This window comes from Porites lutea, chromosome 12, assembly GCF_958299795.1.
Source record: "Porites lutea chromosome 12, jaPorLute2.1, whole genome shotgun sequence".
Classification (NCBI taxonomy): domain Eukaryota; kingdom Metazoa; phylum Cnidaria; class Anthozoa; order Scleractinia; family Poritidae; genus Porites; species Porites lutea.
Genome location: NC_133212.1, coordinates 8434050 through 8457178, shown reverse-complemented (window position 1 = coordinate 8457178; position 23129 = coordinate 8434050). Strand labels below are relative to the sequence as shown.

General features: G+C 39.7%; 1 protein-coding gene across 1 annotated transcript in view; it reads right to left on the bottom strand.

The window, feature by feature from the left end:
• Positions 1–11: 11 nt before the first annotated feature.
• LOC140953667 (tyrosine-protein phosphatase Lar-like) overlaps positions 12–23129 on the bottom strand; it is an 88795-nt gene continuing 65677 nt past the window's right edge. Inside the window, exons 24-37 of the mRNA XM_073403079.1 lie at positions 21391–21690; positions 20127–20420; positions 18835–19131; positions 16471–16764; positions 13524–13626; positions 12631–12860; positions 10969–11277; positions 7148–7527; positions 6351–6638; positions 5161–5431; positions 4417–4754; positions 3620–3745; positions 2372–2523; positions 12–1636 (exon numbers count right to left, since the gene is read on the bottom strand). Coding sequence (XP_073259180.1) covers positions 1426–1636; positions 2372–2523; positions 3620–3745; positions 4417–4754; positions 5161–5431; positions 6351–6638; positions 7148–7527; positions 10969–11277; positions 12631–12860; positions 13524–13626; positions 16471–16764; positions 18835–19131; positions 20127–20420; positions 21391–21690 — 3593 coding nt within the window. The 3' untranslated portion in view covers positions 12–1425. The remainder of the gene's footprint in view (positions 1637–2371; positions 2524–3619; positions 3746–4416; positions 4755–5160; positions 5432–6350; positions 6639–7147; positions 7528–10968; positions 11278–12630; positions 12861–13523; positions 13627–16470; positions 16765–18834; positions 19132–20126; positions 20421–21390; positions 21691–23129) is intronic.

The window sequence follows — 23129 nt, the reverse complement described above, 5'->3', positions numbered from 1 at the left end:
AAAACTCTCACTGTATCAAAAAAGGAATTGGTCATTTTTATTTTAATAAAACCTATCTAAATACAATACCTTGTTGTAAGTTATTTTGATTACAAAGCCTTTCGATTACATACTGCTCTGCGAAATTGCATGTTCATTTTATATAATAATATCATATTTTCAGCTACACAAAGTAAATTTACAGGCTACATAAAGACTCCTCGGAGTGATTTTTGTATTATTGCGTATTATAAAAGTACAAAATATTTCATGCTGGGCTTAGAAAAATATTTGGTTATGTAAACAAACCTTGTAGGCCTTTCTACAGTTCATGTTTCCTTAATGTTACTATTTTCACGGGCGCACTTAGTTTTGCGAAAGTGCAAAACGGAGCTGTAGCGAGACTTAAATTTCGCGATTTTGAATAAAAATGGTCGTAGAGGGAACAAATTTCGCGACGAACTCTCAAATGAGCACAAAACATGGTCAAGTTGTTTAAAGGACAGAACGGAACGGGTTGTCATAGTAACTACCCTAGTTTTGCGTTTATCTAACTTTCAGAACAACTTGGCCCAGGTATTTTCAGATCGGCGCTACGGCTTTTGATTCACAAAACAATCTTTAAACAACTTAGTTTTGAACATATTTCTTTGCGTTGAAATACAGTTTTTGGGCAGGTAGAAAAACGGATTGTTATATTAGATTGTACGACATGTTCTTATAACCAGCTGGCGAAATTAGTTCAGATGGACCCTTCCAAAGAAGGGAAATTCAGGGACCAAGATATTTAATTTTGAGACGTTATTTTCATCTAGGAACATTTTTCGTGGACATTAAAGGAATTCGCGAAAGTTAAATCCCGCTAAAATAGGTAATTATTACAAACAACCCGTGTGTTTGAAGCTACAGCACTTCTGTGAAACGTACGTTTACGTACGGTGTCGATCATTTACGAAATGCAATGCTATTTAATTCTATAAATACTTCCAAAATTACCGCCTAGTTTATTTATCTATGGCAATCACAAATTTCTCGCTACACTAAACTGTTTGGGCTTCACTTTTACGTGTAACAGAAGCTGAAAGGGAGACAGTACACAGCACTTGATCAATTTGCCACTCTAGGAGAACAATTTGAAATGTGTGGGTGTGTTTTTTTGTTTAATTTCTCGACGCAACACAAGTATATCTCTATCAGTAAGTCTCTGAAATTTCGTTCGATAAGTCTGAGTTCGAATATTTAATTCAAAACCACTTTCTACATATTAGAAGTCCCAAACAAAACGGCCAACTTATGAGTCACAAAATTAACCTAATTTTTTAAACTTATTTCGGTATTGGTTTGCACTTTACTTTCTACGGAAAGTGTTGCAGTGATGAAGGTATAAGGGAATTAAGAGAAAAACAAGTAAGATTATTACCCATTCCCTTACCCTTACGGCCGGCATTATTCGAAATTATTGTAGGCATCAAAGGAGTCCAGGTACTCGCCAAGAGCATGGTAAATAAACTCGTACTGATCCTTGGTTTGTACCATAGCAGGTCTCTGAGATCTCAACTGTTTTACAGTCTGGAAAACATCAACCACGCCCTCAGCCTTCAACCTCTCAATAAGCAAACTTAGGGCACAGAAGACTCCTGTTCGGCCAACACCCGCACTGCCAATAGAAAAGGACAAAAACAGCGAATTTAGTTCATATCCGTAAGCAATCGGACTACCTTCGGCCTTAAAATGCACTGTTTTGTGATTGTCAATTTCTTTAGAACGAATGTACTACCTGAGGACACAATTTTTGCGTTTCCCACCCAGTGGAGACGGGACCGATATTTTGCGAGCCAGACGAAGATCTAGCTATTTGCAGGACCTGAAAGGCAGTGTCTTCATTTCTCAGTTTTTTTTTTAAGACCGGCTCCTGGAATCGAACCCGCAACCTACCGCTCAGGCGTTAAGTGCCCTACAGACTGAGCTAATCCTGCGGTTAAAGAAACCTTTGGTTGCATTTCGGAAATCATTGAAAGTCGCAGCGCAGGCCATTGTCCGTCCAATGGAATTTCCGAAGATCTCTGGCAGCCGGCAATCTTTAGATATTTCACGACTGCTTTAATATATAAAACACAATTTCGGAAAAATCGTTTCAGACGACGTTGGCACAGTGCCAGAGTAAAATTGGGAGACCGGATAAGGGATATAAAAATCATCTTCAAGTTAAGCGAAATAGTCTACGTCCCATGCAAGGGAATCCAAGACAGTCCTGGAGTTTGGATTTCACGCCAAGGATTCCCGTATCAGGGCACCGGATTCCGGATTCCACGAGCGCAAAATTGTCGGATTCCTTTACATTGGGCGATAAGTTTAGTGATGCGCATGAGCAGTAGTAGCACCCAGTCCATACCTGCAATGCACGGTGATTGTGGTGTTTCCTGACTTCTGTTGCCACTTTTGTACCTGACCAATTAGATCAATTAATCCTGATCCCGAGTCCGGAGATCCGACATCGGGCCATCCAGTGTAATGATACTGACGCACCATTCGGGATGCACTCTCCTAAAAATATAAATAAATAAAGAAAGAAAGAAATAAATAAATAAAATATAAATAAATAAATAAAGAAAGAAAGAAAGAAAGAAAGAAAGAAAGAAAGAAAGAAAGAAAGAAAGAAAGAAAGAAAATATAAATAAATATAAAATAAATAAATAAAAATAAATAAATAAATAACACGTCAAGGCTAGGGAACATGATGTAAGGATGCAATATGGCTTATCCACTTAGGAATTTGTTACGCACAATATCACATGAAACAAATTAGAAGTAAGCACAGGCTGTGATTCTCTTACGCGTGAGGTTGTCTGTAATGTCGCAAAGTGCAACATCCACCATCTACATAAGGAGCATGATGCTCGCATGCAACAAGAACTTTGCTGCATGCAATATCGCACGAAACAAATTAGAAGAGCACACAGACTGTGAATTCTTAACTTGCGAGGTTGTCAGTAATTTCGCAACGTGCAACATACACTATTTACCTACATGAAACGAACATGATGTGCGCATGCAACATGGCTTCTCCACTTACAAATGTGTTTCCAGTAATATCGCATGAAACAAATTAGAAGTGGACGCTTCCGTCGCAAAGTGCAAAATCCACCAAAATAAAACATAGCCTGCGAAAGAGCATTCACCGATACGGCGGCCATATTGAATTATTTCGATTTAAGGAGTATTATAGGATGCCCAGGGGGCATGAGCACATTTCGTTTGTATTTTCGAGCGCTTTTCGGGACATTTTTTCTTAAAGTTTTCTTAGAATAAGATTGTAATGGGAAAAAAGATCCTTGTGCCGTGTTTGGATGTAATAATGATCGCCTTTTTCTAGTTTAGTATAAGAAATATGGTCTTTCACTGTATATTTCTCGGGAAAAATACTCCTTAAACCGAATTAATTCAATATGGCCGCCGTATCGGTAAAAAGGTCTATTCGAGGATACTGTGAGAAGGTACGCGCGAGCGACACGCGAAAGGAGACACGAGAGCGAAGGATGAAAAATGAAAACCCCTCGCGGCTCGCTTCACTCGCCACTCGAATCACAACTAGTAGATACTCAATGACTATCAGACCGGTTACACTGGCTTTTTACTATACCTTAGTATTGGTGAGCTTGATCTCTCTCATGACGTAGTCTTCATAAACCATCTCACTTGTCATTTCAACCATTAAAGTGCTGATATTTGCAGGCTGCTTCGCGGGCCAATACCGATGCACTTTTACCTGAATGTATACAGATTTACTCGTGAGATACTGATAAAATGAAATAAATGCATGCGAAACCATACAGACTTTAACTGCTATAAAGGCTCCTTCTTGGAATGAATAGAGTCTTGCGCTGTCTTCAGGCACCAGGAACGATCAAATGTATTCCACTACCTGCAGTATAGGGCAAGGGGGTGTGAGGAGGGGTGGAATTGGGCGAGAAGGCAAGCGTGGACTAGTCACCATCTTTGATTTCCAAAACAAAGGGAATTTGAGAAAAAAAGCCCTCATTTTCCTGTCCCGTCTGGCCAAAGTTCACTACAACCCAAGCAAGTTCTTAAGATCCGACGACGGCGACGGCAATAAAAACGTCAAAAAAGGAATAGGCTCGATACGCGAAACAAACAAACAAACAAAATCTGCAAGTACAGCACACTCTTTTTGCACATTTCTTTGACGCCACTGCAAAGCTGTGACGTGATATCTGAATTTGGATATGGTTCTTACGTATTCATCTCCAGAGACGTTCCCCTACATTTGACAAAGTACGTGAGTTGGAACAAAAAGGCTATGAAGATTGAATGAACGCGGATTCACTTTCTAGCCGACGTTCTCTAATGTTTGAAGATAACCTGACTCATCATTAATTTCAATTTTAATAGTTAATTAAGTCCAAATAACATTCCTACCTTGCCACTCTCCGTTTCTTTAGAAAGCATCACAATGGTCGAAGACTCCTGTTCCCAGATCATGCGCCAAAAGTCAGGGATCGTATCGGGTATGGGCGCTTGGGTAGCAACAAATGCTCTTCTCATCATGTACCCGTCGATGAAGTTAGCGTTGATGTAGTCAGAGCCTTCTATGCCGGTAATAACGCTGAGTTTCACGCGAGTGTCATCAAACGCTAACACGTTTGCATAACGATTCTTGGTTTTGTTGTAGTGCATGTTGGCTGCCTGAAATTTGGACTGCGGTGCAGCACCGCCCCGACCCAGACGGGTAAACTCCTCGTCCATTTCCGTTTGCCCTGTAGCAAATTATTATGCACGTTAAGTCTTAACAATTTAATCTCCAATTTAGAAGAAACACTCGGATCATTTGCAAGATAATAACAGCAGGACCATTCACAAATCACAAAAAGACCCGGAAGCCATACTTAAAAATTACTTTAAATACGCTATAGCGCTTGAATGTGTTGTCAAACTGGGATTTAATTCAAGGGCGGCCGTCGAGCAAACACTGCGCTCCACCACCACCCCCCCCCCCCCCCCTCCTTGACCCAACAGTTTCCCTTAGTTAAAAAGTGGTGTTAGCGTTGGGTTGTGGGAAGGGTCCTTGAGGTTGGCAGCTTCCCAAAATTTTGTAACGATCCCATATTACCATCCATTACCCATATAATCGGCAAAATTGGTGGAAATCCATTGGGGATGTACCTGTATTTGCATTGACTTCCATAAGCCTCTTGACGTGTGCTCTGAGTTCATTCGCGCGTATTTCAGTATACCCAGCGTGAATAGCTTCCACGAGAACTTCATGGATAAAAACGTACTGTTCTTCTACTTGCACCATGATGTTTCTGTCACAGCGCAAAGACATCACATATCCAAACACATCGACCGTTTTCTCTGCCGCTATACGCTGCAGCATGGAGTCTACAACAATGAATGTACCAGTTCTCCCCACACCGGCGCTGCAGTGAACAACCTGCAACATAAACAGCTAGAGTGAGGAAAGCAAGGGGTGGAGAAAGCACAGGCCTCCCACTATTGTGCGCCGGGGTATTAGGGAGTTTAAGCAGGGACGTTTTTGAGCGACCCACGTCAACCGGAAGAGAGCCTTTTCCGCTTTTAAAATACCTTAACGCTACCAAATTTGAATGGCTAAGTTTCTATGCTCTAAAAATCACCGCTCAAGAGGGCAAAAAGTCCACTTCATGTTGACGTGCTTAAACTCCCTAATCCTAGAGCCAACGTCGCCAATTTCCCTTTCCTAATCAAGGGAGTGCCATCATATTTAACCAAGCCTTTTGTTATGGTAGATCTAATATATGCTCTAAATAAAGGTACATTAAGGCAAAAGATACATTTTTTGTTTCAGAAAGAACAAAGTTTAAGCCAAAGGTAAATTCATGGTAAACGTCCAGGAAAGGATAAGGTTCACCTTTTGAAGATGCGTGACTTACGAAAGATGAATAATCAATCTGTGCTCGTAAATGTATCGGAATTTTGGTGGTTCGGTGTGAAAGTGAAGTGGTAAGGGAGAGAGGCTTGCATAAGAAAGGTTAGAGTTCACTTCTGAGTTGTTTTTTTTTGGAAGAAACACTATCAATACCAGTTTCAAAAATCAAAGGTCTCTATTACGAACTACTGTTTCAGCACGCATTTGTATTTTTCCTTTTGCTAATGCCCACAAGAACTCTTTTTTGCTCGATGTATACCTGTGTGGAACAGTCTTCCATCTACTGCTGTTTTCGCTGCGTCTTTGCCCATGTTTAAGTCCACAGCCAAAACCTATCTGCCAACACCTACTGCCTAATTATGCCACCCATTGCCAGGATTAGCCTTTGCTATAATTGGCAATTAACCGATTAAACCGATTAAGATTCACGCAAATTCCAACTCACCATAGGCCCCGCATCAGACGGGTTAGCACCAGATGCTTTCCTAACAAACGTTAGCAAAGAAGTAGGGCAGGATGGAACACCATGATCTGGCCATACTGTGTAATGGTACTGATTCACAGTTCGCTCAGCTCTGCTGTTGGCTTTCTTTAGGCAAAACGTGCGGATAGTAAAGTCGCTTAACTCTACTGTCTGTGTCAGATTTATTTGAATATCACCATAAGTGTTTCCCTCCTCCGAAGGCCAATACTGATAGCACTTCACACGACCTCGCTCTTCCAAGTTTGTTACCTGGGAGGGAATGCATACAAAGTTATAACTCATAAAGGTGAAATTTGTTTTAAACTACTGATATCTCCACAAGTGGAACAGCCGACAAGAGATGTCTATTCGCCATTTGCAAATCTCCCTTAATACACCACCCGCCTCCCCCCCCCCCCCCCCCAAAGAAAAATATTGGTATTTCTCCTTGTTAGTAGACATGGACGTGGGATCCGAGAAATTCGTTTCTACAAAGAGAGTCGTCCACGGTCCCAATCTGTGATTGGCCCACGGTCGCTTTTCGAGATCAACGAGTTTGCTGCTATAAGCAAAAATTTGCATTGTCTGTGGCCGTGAAGCCACTTGGACACATCCAACAACGTCGATTCTGGGAAAATCGTTCGTAAATACTAAGCAAATCTGAAAGGGATTTGTTATTTCTCGGAAAGGCGAAAAGAATTTAACACCTAACCATGGGCTAGAAACTATGGGAATTTTTGCAGCATAAAAGTGCCAACGCCCTATTAATGAATACAAACCATAACAATGGTCTTTGTGTTTTGCTCCCACACCATTCTCCAGAAGTCGTCAACAGTCTCTGGGAGGGGTCCCTGAGTAGCGATGTAAGCCCTCTTTTTTCTATAACCATCAAGATAGTTCGCGTTGATGTAGTCTGACCCAGGTACTCCCTGTAACGGCGTCAGACAAACTCGGCTATGGTCATAGGCAACAATATTATTGTAACGGTTCTTGAATCTGTTCTCTTGCGCTAGCGTGGCATTCCAAGTAAAGTCCATAGAGGGACGAAGAGCACTGTATTCTTGAGAGAACAACAGATCGCCATTTGCGTGGAGGCGACGCACGTGACCTTCGAACTCCTCCACGGGTATGGATTCTCCGGGAACATAGTTAGGGTTGTCTGTAAATTAAGGTAAACTTGGATGTTAACTTCAGCAGATTAACCCGGATAAACTAAAACAGGTTTAACCGGAAAGGGAGTTCAGGTCATGAAAATAATCTTTATTCGCTAATTACCTGATACAAACCAAGGGAAATTTTCATGAGAAACTTACTCGTTTGAGCAGATCCAAGGTCAATTAACAAAAGAGAGCTGAATGGTAAATGGGATAATATCTGAGCTCCGGGGACTTCTTAAAAATAATGACCGAGCGCGTAGAAAAACGCAGCTTTCCATTAGTTTAGAAAGAGCAGGTCATTGTTGTTGCCACTGAAGTACCAACAATCAGGCGAACAATGACCTGCTCTTCCATTTAACATAAAAAAACCTGTTAAAGAATTATAATAAAATAAAAAAAATAAATAAATAAATGACTTAAAGGTGAATTATTATGGGTGTTAAAACTACCAACTAACTTGTTGTCCAGCAAGACACATGGGAAGTAAATGAATTGTGGGCTAGTAAGACAATTGTACGATGACGTCATTTCACTACAACTATCAGAATCGTTCAGTCTGTTGTTTTCTTGTGCACGTTAGGGCTATTGCTTCTTTAAACTCAGAGAGAATGAAAATTTTAAATGAGAAGTACATAAGAAATGAATTCTAGTAGTTGGAGTTAAATGAAGTCATCGTAGAACTGGCCTATTGCTGTGGCCAAAATGTGAAATGCAGGTCCACACCCTCTGTTCAGCTTATTCAAATTCCATGTAAGGAGAATCAAATTGTGCATGTGCCTCCAGCATTATTGAGAACGTTTTAGCAGGCATGTTGTAGCATTACACAAGAAATCAAAAGAAAATAAAGTTGGATAAAACGTGAGCCAACCTAATCCAACAACTTACATCACTGTCGAACAAAGTGTTCAATCGCATTAAGTCTGATTAACATATAACGGGCATGCGAGGTAGCTCGCATGTCCATCTCTAATTTTCATTTGATCACGTTTACATGGTAGGTGGGGTGACCCGTCGAGGCGGGTTGGCCGGATTTGCCAGACTGGGCAAACCTCCCAGACGGGGTCAAATTTTGCCTCGTAAACGTTTCGAGGTTGGGTAACCAGCCTAGCCGGGCTCTGATTCGTGTTACATCAAATTCGCGCCAACTGCCTTTGGGATATCGAAGGCATTGCATCATTAATTTGAAAGTGACAATAGAAAGCCACAGCACTGAAAGGTTGCAGCAAAAGCAACAAGTGAGAGACGGCCAAAACAAGTCAATTCCCGCCATTGTTTTGTTTACGTGCTTAGCGACAATTCAAAAATCTGGAGAAAGTGCACAATGGGATGGCGTCGTTGTAAGATTGCATGGCTGGCTGCTGGTTGCTAGCTGGGGTCACCCACCTCCATGTAAACATGTAAACAGGCCCTTAGATCTCTTTAAAAAGGGCTGTTTAAATAATAAAAGCAGGCTTACTAACTTAACTTTAAAATAACGTTCACCAGCATATTTTACAAAGGTGAGTACTGTAATTTTTTAGTTACTGTGTGTTTTTTTTTTCAATTTTGAAACAACAAATAAGGTACAAATGTACGTCAGGAGATATCGTATCTATCTGCCTTCTGTTCTACACTTACATGTGCTTTGTATTGTGTTTTCCAGCGAATTATTTCCTGTAACAAATTTATTTGCATTTGTTTGAGCTTTAGACATTTTGTACTTAAATTTTAACCCCTATGTTTAAGGTAAACTATCATGGCAAAAGTAAATTGTCTGCCGAAATAAAGAAGGCTTTTAGGTCAAGCGTTATCAGAGCGTTAGATAGCCCTTAGCTAACGATTAAAGCCAATGGAACTCGACAATTCTAGCGTTCTATTTCAAATATAAAAGCACTTTCTCGTGATTTTATCAAGCATTTGTTGGCATAAAATTGAGTTTCTCTCCACTCACCGAGATTGTTAGCTGATAGATTGTGCGTTCATTAGCAAATTAGAATGCGGGATTTGTAACCAAATCTTTGTTAAGTTTTAAAACAGTACCAATATAGTTATAGTTTTAACATTGCCTTATTATAAAAGAAATTCTTGCAGGCGGTATCATTACGAAAGTTCGATGAAATTCTCATGAAACTAATACGTTTTGGTCTTACATACAAAATACATTTACAGTGTAATAACAGCATTAACCATCATTAGCATAATCATCCTCTCGATACCAATATCATCATTATTACTATCATCATTGAAGGGTTTCGTACGTCTGCAATTATTATTTCAAACTTTAGGGGCGTTTATTTTAGATTCACGACCATTGTGACCTCTATGATAGACATCACAAAGAGCCCTCTACTACAAATATCAACCGAAATGCAATTAATACTGTCAAACATGAAGTCAATCACTTGGGCCGTCACAAAAGCATTCTCTCCAAAATTACATTACTTAAATTTACGTAAGGAGGGGATTTGCACGACAACCCCAACAAAGCACAGTACACCTGTACACTGCAGTGTGAACGTTTGGTGCAATGTAAGTTAGTTCCTATGTTTACTCAGTGTGTTCGTTCACCTTCGCCCCACTGCACATTTTTTAGAGAATAACCTTATTAACGTATTCCAAAAAAGCACTTGTAAAAAAGGGAATGTTTCATTCCACCAATCTAAGAAACGAGATTGGAATAACTACGTCCTGGCTTAGACTTTAGCAAAGCTCTACGTGGTTGCGCGGTTTTGTTTTGTCAAGTATAAAAAGACTTTTCTCTTTTGAAGCGCGCATATTAGAGCGACCGAAAAGCGGGTCGCTGTATAAATTATAGCAAAAATCACGCGATCAATTAACAGAGCCCCCTAACTTTGGCTTTTGGCGGGAAGCTAGATTCAAATTCCATCAAGCGGGAAAAGTCGACCACTCTCGCGACTGCGTCCCTCACCTCTTCACGAACTAATTAACCTCGCTTCGCTTGCTTTAGGATTAGTGACAAATGTTTACCCCGTATTTGTGACAAAAAGAGGTCGATTTGGTGTGAGTCTAGTCCTGATGATGCAAACCTGTGAGCAGAGATTTCTCACTTGCATGGCTTTTAGCGTTTATGAAGTCGTTCGCGTCGCTTGTCAGTCGCGTAGTGACAAGCGACTGACAGACGACGCGAACGAATTCGTAAAAGCTAAAAGCCATACAAAAGAGAAACCTCTGCTCGCAGGGTATGACGATCCAAAAGGCCTTGCTCAACAGATCAACAGGTTACTACGGAAGAGTCTCCATTAATGTTCTTCAATACCATTATCCCGACGAAAATTTCCTTGCAATCCCGTAATTCCGATGGTTATTCAGTTTCGGCATCCCACCTCCCGTGTATAGTTTCAATCCCAAATTTCGCCCCGATTTTGCTTAAAATCAGAATCCCGTGCTTTAAATATGGAAAATCTCGGATCCCGAAAAAACTTTTCTAAACAACAACAACTCACCAATTCCTGATCTTCGGAAAAATGCGGAGACTGATTTAGTACGGGCTGGCTTGGAATTCATCGGCACGTCTTCACCATCAGAAGCTTTATCCCTGTTTCTTCGACGAATATAGAGGACGACTACCACTACAATAACAGCAACCACAATGAGCGAAACAACCACCCCTGCTACAACAGCGGCCGTGTTGTCCTTGTTGGTGGTGAATATGATAAACCCTTCGTTCTCGTAATCATCATCAGTATGAAAAGAACGCTGAAATACAGCGTACTTGGTATCATCGTCAAGCTTTCCGTTTAGATACTTCTTAACTAGTAAAACAAAACAAAGAAACGTCACAGTTAGAGAACCATTGTTCTGTGTTTTAACTCTTACCATGAGAATATCTCGCAGAGGGGCCCTAAGCATATCCACCGAGCACTTTTTATTTAACCGGAATCAGGGAGATTTTTTTTCAGCAGCAAAGTTGAGAATGTAAGGGCAATGAGTCGTCAGTTTCCCCGTGGAAATAACGTAACGGTTAATCAATGCAGAAATCAATTCAGAAAATGCAGATATTGCTAATTGCCTGTAACTGCGTTATCCCAGCCAAGCCTTTTGTTTTGAGCACGGGGGAGGAGTGGGTAGGGAACTAAAAAAAGAAGTTTGGTTCGGGTTGTGTCGACGAGGCCTTCAAACCCTGATCCTAGTTAAAACAAAACCCGCTTATTTCGCTTCCTTGTTGGACAAGAGACTTTTTTGCAGATTTCAAATATACTTTATTTATAAAAAAATCTCCTTGGTTTCTTCAATTTCGAGTGTGAATGCATTTTGGACTTGTAAAAACATATATCACCATGCATATAGATCACTCCCTATCATATTCCCTTTCATATTCAACCTTGTTCAAGGCATTCGTTACAGAACGGTACCTTATTCAAGACACTAATGTTATGGTCACACTATAGCGGCGGTCAACTGAATAAAACTTTTACACGTGTAATTTACAAGTGTTGGTATTGTTTTCAGACTCTAAAACAGTGGCTAAACTTGTAAATTATACGTGTAAAAGTTTTATTAAAGCTATCAGGCATGGTGTAAACACCTATCCGATATGTGACTCTCCCTTTTAGAGATCGTCCCGACACAGCTTCGCAGCGTCACATAAATCGCGTCGCCACAATCGTTCTTATGTGCGAACAGAAGCCCTATCCGGTATAGTGTGAACGTAGCCTAAATAGTGAAATTTTAGACGCTGTTCAAGACACAATAGGGAGCTTAAACAACAACGACAAAAACGGGAGTGAAAACATCACTTAAAAAATGAATTTGCTTCCTTTTAAACTTTATCGCGTCTATTTGGAACCGTTCAATTCGTCAAATGTAATGCTTTATCCACGTTCAAATAGAGACAGGAAAATCTGTCGCCGTATGTCCAAGTGCACGTCCTCCACAAAACGTTAAATTGGGAGGTTTCACGTCGTAGTCGTGCAGTGGACGCCAAAGAAATGTACTAAAAAGCGTGATGCACGAGCAGAGCTGTTGTTTTGCTCATAAATTCGATATTTCATTTGACGTTGTCGTTGCTTAAACTCCCTATCAACACGAAAACCATGCCCTGTTTGGTGTCACATACCCCTCTACGCCAAATAAGAGAGTGACCTCAAGATTTAGAGCCAACTTACCGGTAGCTCTGCGTTTCCTTTTAGAGTCGGTTACACCATCTCGTGAGTAGTACTTCCCGTCTCCAACTGGGAATTCTGTTTCGAACAGACCCTTTTCAAACTCGGCAGTAATGTAAGGCTTTCCTTCCTCTCGATCTTCGTATTTCAGGACGACTGTTTCGTATTTAGCATCCGCAGTGTTTCCCGGATCATCTTTTTCTTTTAATGGTGTGACAATTATCTGAAAATAGCTACAAAAAGATAATAGAGAGTTTAAGCTTTACGTATACGGCAAACGTCAAATTCAAGTTGAGAATTTCTCAAAATAGAAAATGAGCAGATAAAAACAGTTCTGAAAATTCTGATGGATGAAAAATTGCGTGAAACTACTAATCTATGTGTAGAAATAATATTATAAACAGTAGGCGACAAGCAAAGGGGAAACTCGGTCACGTGGTACAAATTTGCGTTTGGCGTTTGACGTTAATGTGATGCTTAACCTCTCTAATATCATGTACAGTTAGATATTGATGGAATTATTCCCCCGAAAGCGGTTCCTTCGGGATCACATGAAAGTTAGCTCTGAAACTGTTTAACGTCAAAGTTTCTAAGTAGGCAACATCGCAAAAGCTACGTCATAGTGCACTTTGACTCGCGAATTATTAGCACGACAAAACAGCCCACACTTTGCGACGCCACTTCTATGGTTTCTTCACGAAATGACGTCTGAGAAACGACTGCAGAAATTCTATTTGACGGCTCATAAATTTGCACAAATAGACGCTTTCCTTTTTGAGCTTCTCAAAGATATAAAAAACCACTTCATGCAGGGTATAGACCACAAGACCATAAATTAATAAAATGAAACTGGGTGGATCAGTTCTGGAGTAAAGCAAAGTACATAGCGGACTTACTTAACTTTCTTGCCACTGCTTAAAGTTTCCTTGTTTACAAACGGCACTTTAACTTCATTTGTTCCAATGGCATCATCTTGAGGCGGTGGTTCCGTCGGCACGGCTAAAACAAACAAACGAAAAAAATTTACTTACTTAGAAGTGTAGAATTAATCCATTTTTCTTCATTCATAAGCACTCAAGTTGAGAACAACAACAAAAGCAATAAAGACCAAAAAACACGCTTCACTGGATAAATAGAGAATACTTCATGGAAAGTGCTTTGTACGGTATTTACGCACGAGTTGTTTTTGTATCAGAAAACTTACTCGTTCGCTGCGCTCACTCGTTCGATTTCTGATACGTCAACAACTCGTGCGTAAATACCGTACAAAGCACTTTCCATGTGGTATTGTGTTTATTATATACATACTGAGACATTCATCATTTTGGCGGCCTTTTTATTTTAAATCTTTCAAAAATGCTAAAATTTGCCGCTACACATTTACCGCAAAATGATAACGAAACACATTCTGATGGATGAAAAATTGCGTGAAACTACTAATCTATGTGTAGAAATAATATTATAAACAGTAGGCGACAAGCAAAGGGGAAACTCGGTCACGTGGTACAAATTTGCGTTTGGCGTTTGACGTTAATGTGATGCTTAACCTCTCTACACATTTACCGCAAAATGATAACGAAAACGAAGTATCAGCTTTTTAGTAAAAACGTTTGTTAAAAACATAAATGACAGTAAGGATATGAGGTAATCCAAGAACTATAAGTAATCTTAACTGTTTGTTCTCAATGCACAATTGAAAATGAGTGAATTTAAGTAAAATGGCCGGTTTCAATATAAGCTTAAGCTTAAATGAAAGGTAAAGTAGCTCCGAAAAAAAGCACAACAGAAGCTTACGTCTCGTTCTGTGTTTCCCTTTCCGCTGTTGTTTCGCCGGCTCTCTACCGTTTTCTTTATCGACAGTGAAACAAACGAAACTATTCCACTCCATTTCCGAAATGTTTTTCACTTTTTTAGCGAGAAAAACTCTTTGAGTAAAACGTTTCTCCTTGAATGTGTGCGAAACGGCGCTGCAAGCTGCAATAAAAGGTGGGAATTTTGGCGCGAAACTCACACACCTTGGTGGCTTCTGGTTGTCCAACAACGTCTGAAAACCATCGTTCGCTCCTCTGATTGGCTAGAGTTAATTTGCGTACGAAAAGTTACGACATAGTTTTTTGGTGAGTATTTCTCGGTATGTATATAATAATCATGGTTATTTCATGATTTCTATATACTTGTCTAAATTCATATTGACAATGCGGCGTGAGAAATACGACAAATCAGCCACTTCTGAGTTCTCCCAAGCTTCATTTTTCTAAAGGAAGGCCGGGAAGTCGATGTCTCCCAAAAGAAAAAAAAAATACACCTAACTGCAATAACGTTGTCTTAGAAAAATGACAAAAGGAAAAAGCCAAATAGGAATTAAATAGGCTAATTAAGCCACATTCTCAAGGTAGATTCATTTGCAGTCGTTGCATTTCCCCGCTGGAATTTTCAGTTTTATTGTCTTTCAGCTTTAAAACAAGGGGTAATTCCAACAGGCAAATACGACGTCCATGTGCGGACGCTGCCAATGAATTCATTAGGCTTATCACCCGAATTAATTTCTTTTTGGCTTTTCCCTTTTTTTTCATTTTTCTATGACAACGTTTTTGTAATTGGATGTATATGAAAAGAAAAGAAAAGAAACAGCAACAACGACAGAACCAAGACCAGCACCTTTTTTTTCCAATTAACTAAAAGTTATTGATATTTTGACGGTTGTAAAGTTAGCTTCATGTTGGGAGTGAGAGTTCTTGCATTATTTTTTCTTATTATAACGATTAATTTCTACAAACATATTTCAAAACTATTTTTGTGGACGATGCGTTATAGAAAACAATCAGTGGATCGATCCAAATCCTTTAAAACGCTTAAAGGAGCACCTGGAAGGCGTTTTAAAAGTGACGCTTCCAAGGCGTTCTAGCTCTATAAAAAGACCCTTTGCCACTCACGCAGTAAGCAAAGGTAGAGCAGTAGAGACAGCAGTACCGACGCCGAAGACACAAGTGCATGATACGACCTTGTTTTTGGTTCTCGCCTTTGCTCCAAGAAGTTTTTCAAGACTTCAAAATGCCTTTTCCCTTTCTTAAAACCAAACAGTTCAAAATTAAATGGGAGCTTAAGCAAAGGTTTTTATGAGCGACTCACGTCAACCAGTTGTAATATGCCTTGACGCTTACCAAATTTGTATTGCCGAGTGTCTTATTCTTATAGAGGCGATCTTGCCAATTATTTTGGGCAAAAACACTGCCCATGAATGCAAAAAGTCGACTTTCGGTTGACGTGCGTCGCTCAGAAATGTCTTTGCTTAAGCTCGCTATAATTCGATCTGCAACGTGCGCTCCCAAGTGCGTCTTGAAGAAAAAATAAATAAATATATAAAATGATAATAATAATAATAATAATAATAATAATAATAATAATAATAATAATAATAATATAATAATAGTAACAATAATAGTAATAACAATAATAATAATAATAATAAGAAGAAGAAGAAGAAGAAGAACAACAACAACAACAGCCACAACAACATCATCAACAACAATCCGGATAAGAAGTGCACTCTTATCGATGTAGCTACCCCCTCTGATAAAAATACCTACACCAAGGTTTCCAAAAACCTTTCCAAGTATAAAAAAAACTGGAAATCGAAATTACCAGAATGTGGCAGATGAAGAGAGAAATAATTCCAGCGGTTGTAGGTGCGTTAGAGGTGATTAATAACGGTTCAGAGAAGATTGTCAGAGAAATTCCAGGAAACATCAATAATAATAATAATAATAATAATAGTAGTAGTAGTAGTGGTAGTGGTAGCAGTAGTAATCTGGTGCGCAATACCAATAAACGTATTGTTTTTACCGTCAGTTGTAGCCGTTTTAGTTGCACTAGGTCGTCGTCCATCGCCCTTTGAAGTTCCAGCCACCATCCAAAACTTATATTTTGCCTTCTGCCTCAACCCATTAACAGTTGCACTTTCAGCTGGTGCTTTGACTTCCACTGAGTTATTTTTGTTCTTTTCCACGTCCCAGAAGTGTATGGTGTAATGCGTAATAATGCCATTCCTGGACTCGGGAGGAACAGGTTGCCATTTCAGAAGAACGCTGGTGCTGTTTATTTCTTTTGCACTGTACAATTCAGGAGCAGCTGAAGGTACTGTAAAAAAATTACGTGGTTTTAGGGGCCTGTTAATAAGTGGTGAGCTAGACCGGTCGAACCGGGATCTCAGCACTAAGCAAGGCAGCCCGCCTTCTGATATAAATACCACGACAATATATTACAAGAAAACAAGGCATGAGCCAGCCCGGTAAAGCAGGCCAGCCTAGGTAACACAGCTGGCTTACCTTATACAGTGGAACCTCAATATAACGAACCTCTACAAAACGAAGTCCTCGGTACAACGAACGATTTTCTTCAGCCTTGCCAAAATTGCAATAAAATGTAAGGAACAGAACCTCGATGTGACGAACCTCGATTTAACGAAATCCTCGTTATAACGAACACAATCCAGAAACGGAAACGTAAAATATACCTTGATATAAGGAATAAATGTCAATATGTGACCGAAAGATAGCTTAAGATGAATGCCAAACAGCCAACGAGGATAAAATTTGTGTACAGTAGTTTTAAGCAGTTTTGTTTGCCTGTTCTTGTGTTTCTAGTGCCGTAGCTATGTACAGCTCTTAACTTAATAATAGCTTCGTATACAAATGTTTATTACAGAAATCGTTCATATCCGGAAATTCTGGGCGTTAGAAATTAAACATTAAAGGAGCTGTGTCACGAAAGTCAGCTAAATTAGGAAATTACAAAATGCTCGTTAAATTACGAGAAACATAAAAATAACCTCTTAAAATTTTAAAGGAAGGTTAAAATAACAACAGAAACAACAGATGCCACGGATGGGCAAAACTGAAGAAGATTGAAACGGATTGAAATTAGGGTTTTTTTTTTCAAAAATAATGCTCAGAAGACATACTTGTTTGTCTCGGATCTCTGATTTTGTCATTTACATGTACTTACTTTAAGTTCCATAGAGATTGAGGGCGACTAATTGGCAAAATTAAACAAAATGAACTGGACTGCCGTGACACAGCCCCTTTAACTATCCCTCGATGTAACGAACAATTTGCTTTTTTCCCCCAAAATCGTTAAATCGAGGTTTACGATAACGAACCCTAGATATAACGAACACATTTCCCCAGTCCCTTGGCATTTCGTTAAATCAAGTTTCCACTTTATAAACATAATCTAAATGTAACACGTACCACCTCAGTAGTTTTACTTATAGGAGGTAAAGGTAAAGGCCCACATGAGCCAAAGGCCCAAACGGAAGGAGCTTATCCCGGTTTCCTTAGCATGAAGCATTCCTAGGAATATTGCCCCACCGGACGGGATGTTAGCCCATCTAAGGGTTACCCCCACCTTCCCGCAGCAGTATGTCGCCGGCACCTATTTATTTACAACTAGGTGAAGAAAGACAAAGAGGAATAAAGTTTCTTGTCTAATAATATCTTTACACGTAACTATTCAAATGTCATTTTTGGACACTGGCAATAATTACGCAGTTAAAGATTTAACAAAATGAGGCTGTACAAGGACAATTGAACTCGACACCTTATTGCTAACTTAGTTGAACTAAAACTAATAAGGGTAGTATAAAGTGTTAGTAATAACCAAAGGTTACGGAGTGCGGGCGACAACGATCGAAAGTCAAAACGCTTTTGCTCCCGGGCTGTGCTTTGCGTACGTTTCACGTGACAAATGGTCAAAACACGCGTGATCAGATTACGAGTGACAGTAGTCCAAACGCAAGTGATCAAAGAGCGTCCTGTGCATTCCATACATTCTTAGTGGAAGTCCAAACAAATGCTACGTACATGCGACGCATGCGTAATAACAACTTGGATTGCAGGCTCCTCTTGCCGCCCGCAATAAAAAATTTTTAATGGGAGGCTAGGTGTTCACCAATCTCTCCCGCTTAAAAATAAAATAAAATAAAATAAAATTACTTCTTGCTTGGTTATATGGCTGAATCCGCAAGCGAGCAAGATAAAGCGAATCCTGCGTTCTGATTGGCTACCCGAGCGTTCTTTTTTGGCGTTTTTATTGGTCGAGACCAAGTAGAGGTCAATAAAAACGCAATAAAAAACTTGGCCAATATCCAGCCATCTTGACCAAATTCTTGGTCAATAACGCACTGATTTCTTTATCCTATTTACTTACTGTCTTCATCTGTTCTTTGGACAATTGGAATGCTGGCTGGTCCTTTGCCTATTCTCGTAGCAGCTAATACTCGTATACTATATTCAGTATACTTAACAAGATTTTTCAACTCAAATTGCTGCATGGAATTATAAACATCTCTTTCCTGTCGACCTCCCCCTTGTACCCTCTTCCAGATAACAGTGTAGTACTGTATTGTGCCATGCTGCTTGTCTTCAGGGACTTCATCCCACTCCACTAAAATTGAAGTTGAGCTTGTGTTCTTCGCTCTGACATTAGAAGGAGCGGCACCAGGAACTGAGAAAGTAAAGATAAACATGCATTAACTAAGGTGATGAATTGTTCTTGCGACTTAGGCAGAAAACAAGGCAAATGAATGGAGGGATTTATCCATAAAAAAATGAGGTGCTAATAGACCGAGAAAAAAAAATCAATTACAAGGAGTTGACAGGAGTTGCTCGCGAAAGTAATGTAAAAACATTGGAAAACTTATGTTTCGAGGGCGTTACGGAGGACAGCGCTAAAAAACATCAGCCTTTTAATCTTTTAAAGAGGAATATTGACTTATCGACTCACTTGATGAAACTATTTTTACACAAGAAAGAAGTATAACAGCAGGCCCCAGTTGTTCAAAAGGGTCGATAACGCTATCCGGTGGAAGACGCAATTGGTTTTTCAAACACTTCCCGCGGCTGACGAAGGGCTAGTGCTTAAAAAGGAGAAAGCTGCGACGGTATTTATCTTGCTGTAGATCCTACCACGTTTTTTTTGATAAAGACCAGTAAGCGCATATTTATTTACAACGCTGGAAAGAGCATCTTAAAATGAGGACACAAACCAAGTTTAAAAGTGATACGTTAAAAGCGAGCGAAGATTTTGCTGCACATAGTTCAAAACAGGCTCCTGGTTCAAAACTAGGCGTCTTTACTTATATTGACAGGAGCGTTCTTTTTAGCTGTGTTGACGGATTTTCGGTGGTCCCAGTCAAACGTAGAAAGGAAAAACCGTGGAATGGTCATTTCCTTCTGGTAAATACCTACTAAGTTGGTTGAGTATGATCGTCCGGATGAACGTAGTCCTAAATAGGACTGTTGTTGTTGACAGCGACTGACGTTTCGACAACCTGTGCGGTAGTCATCTCGACTCTGAAGATGACTACCACACAGGTTGTCGAAACGTCAGTCACTGCAAACAACAACAGTCCTATTCAGGACTACGTTCACCCGGACGATCAGACTCGAACACCTTATGAAATGACTCCTGGGTTCAAACCTTTCACAGAAGATACTTACGGTCTTCATTTGTAGCAAATATTTCCGGAACGCTGTAAGGTCCATCCCCTTTGTCAGTAGTTGCCAAAACACTGACGTTGTAAGACTCATCCTTTATCAGGCCTGTTAGATTCACCTCTTTTGTAGAAACCGTTGTAGTATTAAAAGGTCCTTCCACACTGACTGAACGATACCTGACAGTATAGCTTCTTATGATGCCATTTTGGTCTTTAGGAGGAACATCATTCCATTTTACAAAGATACTGGTGGAAGTTGTGCTGTTTTCTGATACATTCGAAGGTGGAGCATGGGGCACTACGGATGTAATAATTTGATACGTGCATGTCCAATGTAGAATTTATTTGAAAACGAGAGAACGAAAATATATAATAAAACCAAGGTATAAAGAATGATACGAGAAAGTTTTGAGCCTAAGAAGATAAATGGGGGCACTCCGGTTGTTTTTTTGGGGAAATTATGTTGATCCGAGAAGGAAATAAGATTTCAGGGTTCAAAACAGCCGTCGGCTTCGCCCATTTCCCTTTCGTAAACGGTCATTGTCATTTTTAAAGGTTGATGCCTCAGCTGGTAGCCAAGCCTTTAGTCATGATAAATGTAATATATTCCCTGGATTAAGTTACAAAACGGTTATCTTAGAATGAAGCCCAAGTTGAATTTATGTTACAAGTGATGGAAATGGATAGGGTCACCTGATGTATCACTTAAGAATTTAAAATGTTTGGCGAGTCGGTGTGGTGGTGAAGTGGTAATGGAGAGAAATTAGGGTACCATATACGATCTTCTTTCTTTTTTTAATAGAAACACTCTCAATAACAGGTCAAAAAATTTTCTAAGTGTCTTAAAAATGACAGCGACCGTTTACGACAGGGAAATTTGCGTCGGGTGCACACACTGGAAAGTTCTCTTGGACCACTTAAAGACTTCATAAAATAATGTCTATAAATCTGTAATTTACAGACTTGATACTTTTACTTGTTCAATGAAACAAACAAACACAAAACACAAAACAAAAAAAAGAGACAAAACACAATAAAACCAAAACAAAACAAAACAGTTCTGGTTAAATGTCAATACAGTTCGGAAAGAGCCGAGAGGCGGAAACGCTAACTTGTAATCTGAGCCAAGGGGGTGGGCGCTTTAACGAGGATGGGGCCTTCATTTTTGAAAGAAGTATCGCAATTACTAAAGTTCAAGCCTAATCGACAAACTCGTTCATTAAGTACAGTAAATAGCGCTTACTTGAAAAAGACCCTTTCGAACTTACCGTCCTCATCTGTGATAACGATGATAGGTTCACTGTTATTTCCACGTCCCTTTGAAGTCGAGGCAAACACTGTGATGCTGTAGTTGGTGTATTCATTGAGTCCTGTTAGTGTTGTTTGAGTTGAAGGAGCAAGGACAAACTGGGTCTTTGTTATGCCATCAGGTTCTAATGCTGTGTAGGTAACTGTGTAACTTCGTATAATGCCATTTTGATCAGGCTGTGGAACATCGCCCCAGTCAACAAATATACTGGTGGAGCTAGTGTTGTATCCTTGGATGGCAGAAGGTGGAGCATTGGGTGCTGTCGAAAAAAATGAGAGCAATTAGTCAGAAAATAAGGTCTATATTAAGAACAGGGTTGTTTTGTTATGAGGTTTGAGCCATTAGAAAACCTATGCAATTAAGGCGCACATAATGTACAATCCTGATGAAATCAAAGTTTTACAAAAGAGTGAAGATGGTTAAGAAATGGGTGTTGTCGTGGAAAACTTAAGGAAAAGCGTCTTTGCTATTTGATCATGAAAATGGAGCTGTACGTAAATTCCGCCCCCCCAACCTTTTTTTTTGTCATCAATTAATCAAATCATTGATTGATTAATTTGCTAAAACATAATTAGAATTTAAAGGTACGATGAAAAAATGCCTTGCCCTTTTATAATCTCCTTTGGAAAGAATACATAATACCACCTGTCACTTGATTAGAGGTTAGAGTTCACCTTATCAGTATTTTCTTTCCAGTCTGTTGCTGTGTTCTTGAAGTTATTGCTGGGCTGCCTGTGGGAGGCACGGTCGTAATGTCGGTTTTTGGTCGTCTGTGTAGAAAAATGACGGGGGGGGGGGGGGGGGAGAGAAACGAGGTCTGGGACCGAGAAACGATGTTTTCACAAGTTGTTTCATACGATTTTCCCTTGCACGTACTTTTTTTTTATCTCGCCCCCCCGTCCCTAAAGCATCTTTGCAGCTTAACAATTAGCCTCCCAACCCAACCAGCTGCGAAGGAGACTATTTGAAGAAGACTGATTTCTTATATTTCCTTCTATTGAATACAACACTCACCACTTTAAAGGTCTAAATTTCGAATAAGAATAAAGAAGACGTGGTGAAAAATACGAATTTTGCACAAAAGTTCAAAGCTTCACCGGGACAGCTGGGAGCTTCAAACACCAACTTGAGGGAAATAGAAGCTATTAATAGAAGCTATTACTGACAAGGTTTGGTGACTGAGTATAGCAAAGAGTTGTTTTCAATGTGGCCCAGAGGTTTTTCTTTTGTTTGTATCTGTATCTTGCTTTGTGCATGATCTCGTCATCATTTGTCATGATTCTTCTCAATTCTGAGTGTTCGCCCATTCAGTAAGCACGATATATTGATGTCAGCATTAGTGAGTTTCGATAAACCTTTGAACGCTCACAGCTCGCTTAGTTTCTTGGTATATATACCTTTTCATGGAGATGTAAACTAAAGCCACCTCAAAATGAGAACTTAAAAAAGGCTATAACAAATTTATCTCGAAACATAATACACATGACTTACACGACTCGTATTTTCCTAAAGGTGTTTGGAATACGAACGAACACTGTAAGTGTGAGGGGCAAAAACAGTATTAATATGAATGCATCATAGGGTTCTAATTAATGTGAGGGTCAATTATTGTGAGAGGAATAGCTTGAACCGAAAACAATTTCAGAGGTCGTGTACATGTGATCAGAAGTAAACATGTTTACGAGCACATAGTGTGCA